Below are 3,542 nucleotides of genomic sequence, written 5' to 3' on the forward strand. Positions count from 1 at the left end.
AGTCACCTCTTCATTGTTTTGCAAGGTTTGCGAGAGAGTATTAGCAACACACTCCTCTCAATCAATTCCATCCATAAAGACAGCAATTCCACCCATGAAGACACTTCACCAAATCATGAAAACATCAATTACACCTATGAAGACACTTCAGCAAATCCTTCACTAATTAAAGAAGAATTCAAACCATTGTTGCACACTTATTGAAGATTTGATTCCAATCTTCAAGAAGTCGAATTTTTGAAATTCAAAATACCATAACTGTATCATTCATCGCCTATAAATACTACTCATTGTATAGCCTAAGTATTCACGTTATCACATTTTAAAATAAAATTATTTTCTTCCAATTTCATTGTGTTTCTAATTTTCTTTAATAAATGCGTCTTCATCATATTCTTTTGCCTGTATTCTTATTTAATAGATAATGTAGGGCAGAGTGTTTTCTTAATGAGAAAAACCTTTTGATATATGTTACATACAAAGTAACAAAAAAATCAAGAGATGGAGAGCGATTCGTGGGAATAGTACTACCCTTTGAAAAAAGAAAAAAAAACAGAAGTTCAAAGACAAAAGAAAATGATGGGTGTTTTCTTATGATACTAAGAGCCAAAACAAAGTCTGCCAATACTAGATGTAGTGGGGGACCTCATCCATGAATTTTGTCCTTGGTTTATCAAATTGCCCGTCACCATCTCCCCTTCAGCTGCAATTGCAAATATCATTTTGAAAAATCTGAAAACAAGGACATAGCAGAGCAACTATGTCCAAAGCAGTTGGACAGAAGCAATGGCTTGAAGCAGCTGTACTTTCACTGCAATGTTAACATCAACTTTCCATCTTTCCTGCATTCCAAACAGATCATCCAAGTCATGATTAATTGTAAAAGTACAGATTGTAATGATCAGAACACTTATTAATAAGTACTTTTAACTTCTATAATGGCATCCATGCAGAACTATCCCACCTAACGATGGCTTTGATCATACAATATGTTGTTCCCCAAGATCACTAAACAAAACATCATCAGACCTGCTATTAACCACCCTGCAATTCCTTCTAATCTCCCCGGGCCGACCGGATTGCAAGTCACCCATCTTTATCATCCCCTTGACGAAGGCTTTGAAAAACCCATATTGATCTTGGCTAAACCACTTGACATATTTTCTCGTTTTCGGGTTTGTGAATAGAGTTTCATCAGAATTGAGAAACCCTCTCCCAGCGACCAAGTCCTTGAAATACTGGTTATCGAATAAATGGGGCGTTGCATCAAGGTCTCCGGTCACGTTCCCATCGCCGCCGAGGGGGCAAAGCTTGTCCAGCTTCTTTCTGTACTTTGGCTCAATGGTGGGGTCGGGCTTCCCAGTTCCCGACTGATTGTAGAGGCGGAAAACTATGGAGAAGCATCGGGCATTACCGATAGAGTGCGATCCCGAGAGGGCTACAAGATCTATGACAGTGAGATCGAATTTTCTGAAGAGATCAATGAGCGTAGTTGCATTTGCTCTTGGGCTTGGCATGATGTTGTTGGAATCCTCTTGGCTGGCTGTTAAGCTATCCTTTCTTCCTAGCTTCACATCCCAAAAAGGTCCTCCACTCTGCTCACAAGAAAACCATTGTCTATCAATTGGGTAATTAAATAGTCACAGGAAAAGTGACAGTTTACTGACAAGTAGGTCTCTTATTTACAGGCTCATTTGCAACTCCTGAGACATGAATTTCCACATGCATTGTGCGTATGTGCCCCGATCTACTGACTGAAAAAATAATGTTGACAATTAATTGCATATGGGAGATTTTCTTTTCTTTTCTTTGGGTTTATAAGTTTATTAGTCTGTACGAAGGGTAGGGCTAGTCTAGGAGTGTTTTAAGACGAGCATAGACCCATGCTCAATAAAGTTGAAGAGATGGAATATCCATTTTTAGGGAAAAGAACTCCTCCTCGTTTTCCCTAATTGCAATTCTGGGCATGACTCTGTTTTTGAAGCAATTAAGGCATACAAATATAGAAGAAATATGTATATGCATATGAGGGCAAGGATTTGTTCACCAGTAGAACAGCATCTCTAGCGGCCATGATTATGATATCGGCACACGAAACCACTCCTGGGCAAACCTTCTCCACAGCATCCTTGACTTCATCAATCACTTCATAAGATCTCAGAGAGTTTATATTGGACAGAGACAGTTTCTCCCCAAGCATGGTTGGCGTATCATCCAGTAACATAGAAGCATCACAACCCTGCAGATCACATCACATGTAACACGCGAAAATCAAAACGAAAAACAAACCAACCCAGTAGAAATTATAAAACAGAAGATTGAGGAAATCAAAAATCAGAGGTGAGGATGAAATCAAAAATAAACAAACCCAGTTGAAATTGTAAAACACTGAGGAAACTGAATCAGTGGCAGGGTTGAAAAGGAGTGGAAAACAGAGTTGGGAGCTGTGGAAGTTACATTAACAAAGCAATCATGGAACTGGTGGCGCATGACAGAGGCGCCGCTTCGTGGGTCTGTGACCATGGCCTTCATGATCACTTCTCGGACAGTGGATTCGGCTTGTGGGCATGTTTCCGAGTAGAAGCCCGGCCGGAGCTCATTTCCGGCGGCCGTGGCTCTGTTCAGAAGACAGAAAAGGAGGAAGAAGAAGAAGGGGAACATGTTTGAGGCGTTGGGGAATCGAATTGGCCAATGCTCAGAGTCTGCTTTAATTAAAGCTTTTTTTGGAGGCATCTGAGTGTATAATTGACAGATGGGATAATGCAATAGGCACTGGTTTTGGCTACATGGGCAGCAACAAGTTGTTAGGCCTATAGGAAGCATCTCAATTCTCAAGCCAGGGCAGACTTCAGATCTCCATTTGTGGTTTGGGTGATGATCTAGTGTGATGCAACCCACATGAAAATAGAATTTGTGAAGTTCACCAATGGTCCAGATTGGACAATCAACATAAAAGTAGGTATCAGAGCAGAAATTATACAAGAACTTAATATAAGACATGTAAATTCGGTATATGCAAATTAATTATACATTCATTAATATCAAAGAAAGGCTCATTTTTAATAAGTGTATGATTAAAGAAATAGGTACACAGACACATGAAGGGAGAGATCGCTCCTATATAATTTCTCCCGAGAAAAGATTATTCTCATCTTTATTTATATCTCAAATAAAAAAAAAATTAATATAATTCATCCCCATCTACAAATTAATCAAAATTTTTCATATATTTTATGAACAGTCACATTTTTTTTTTTTAATCTTTGAAAGAAAAAAAAGTTTCTTTTCAGAATTTTGAATTGTACAACTCATAAAAGAAATATTAATTTTTTAAAATAACTAGGTTACATTTATTACACTGCATAAAAATTCTATGACTTTCAAATCCTCTTTATTATTTTTCTTATCAACAGTTATCAATCAAATTAAATATTATTATTGACTTCACCACCCACTTTTATATAAAATGTAAATATATATATACAATTATGAATGGTATAATCAAATATATATATAATGCAATTATTTGATTATACCATTCA

General features: G+C 37.4%; 1 protein-coding gene across 2 annotated transcripts; it reads right to left on the minus strand.

Annotated features, from left to right (window-relative positions):
- Positions 1-439: 439 nt before the first annotated feature.
- Positions 440-2,870, minus strand: LOC131159580 (peroxidase 17-like). 2 transcript variants are annotated; one of them, XM_058114603.1, is made up of 4 exons: positions 2,458-2,778; positions 2,048-2,239; positions 1,030-1,595; positions 440-842 (listed from the first exon to the last, which is right to left on the minus strand). In XM_058114603.1, exons 1-4 carry the CDS (start codon positions 2,731-2,733, stop codon positions 809-811), a joined length of 1,068 nt encoding a protein of 355 aa, XP_057970586.1. In that variant the 5' UTR covers positions 2,734-2,778; the 3' UTR covers positions 440-808. The 2 variants fall into 2 exon arrangements, with proteins under 2 accessions (XP_057970586.1, XP_057970585.1); XM_058114602.1 differs by lacking the exon at positions 440-842 and having other exon boundaries at positions 899-1,595; positions 2,458-2,870.
- Positions 2,871-3,542: the final 672 nt, after the last annotated feature.

This window comes from Malania oleifera, chromosome 7, assembly GCF_029873635.1.
Source record: "Malania oleifera isolate guangnan ecotype guangnan chromosome 7, ASM2987363v1, whole genome shotgun sequence".
Classification (NCBI taxonomy): domain Eukaryota; kingdom Viridiplantae; phylum Streptophyta; class Magnoliopsida; order Santalales; family Ximeniaceae; genus Malania; species Malania oleifera.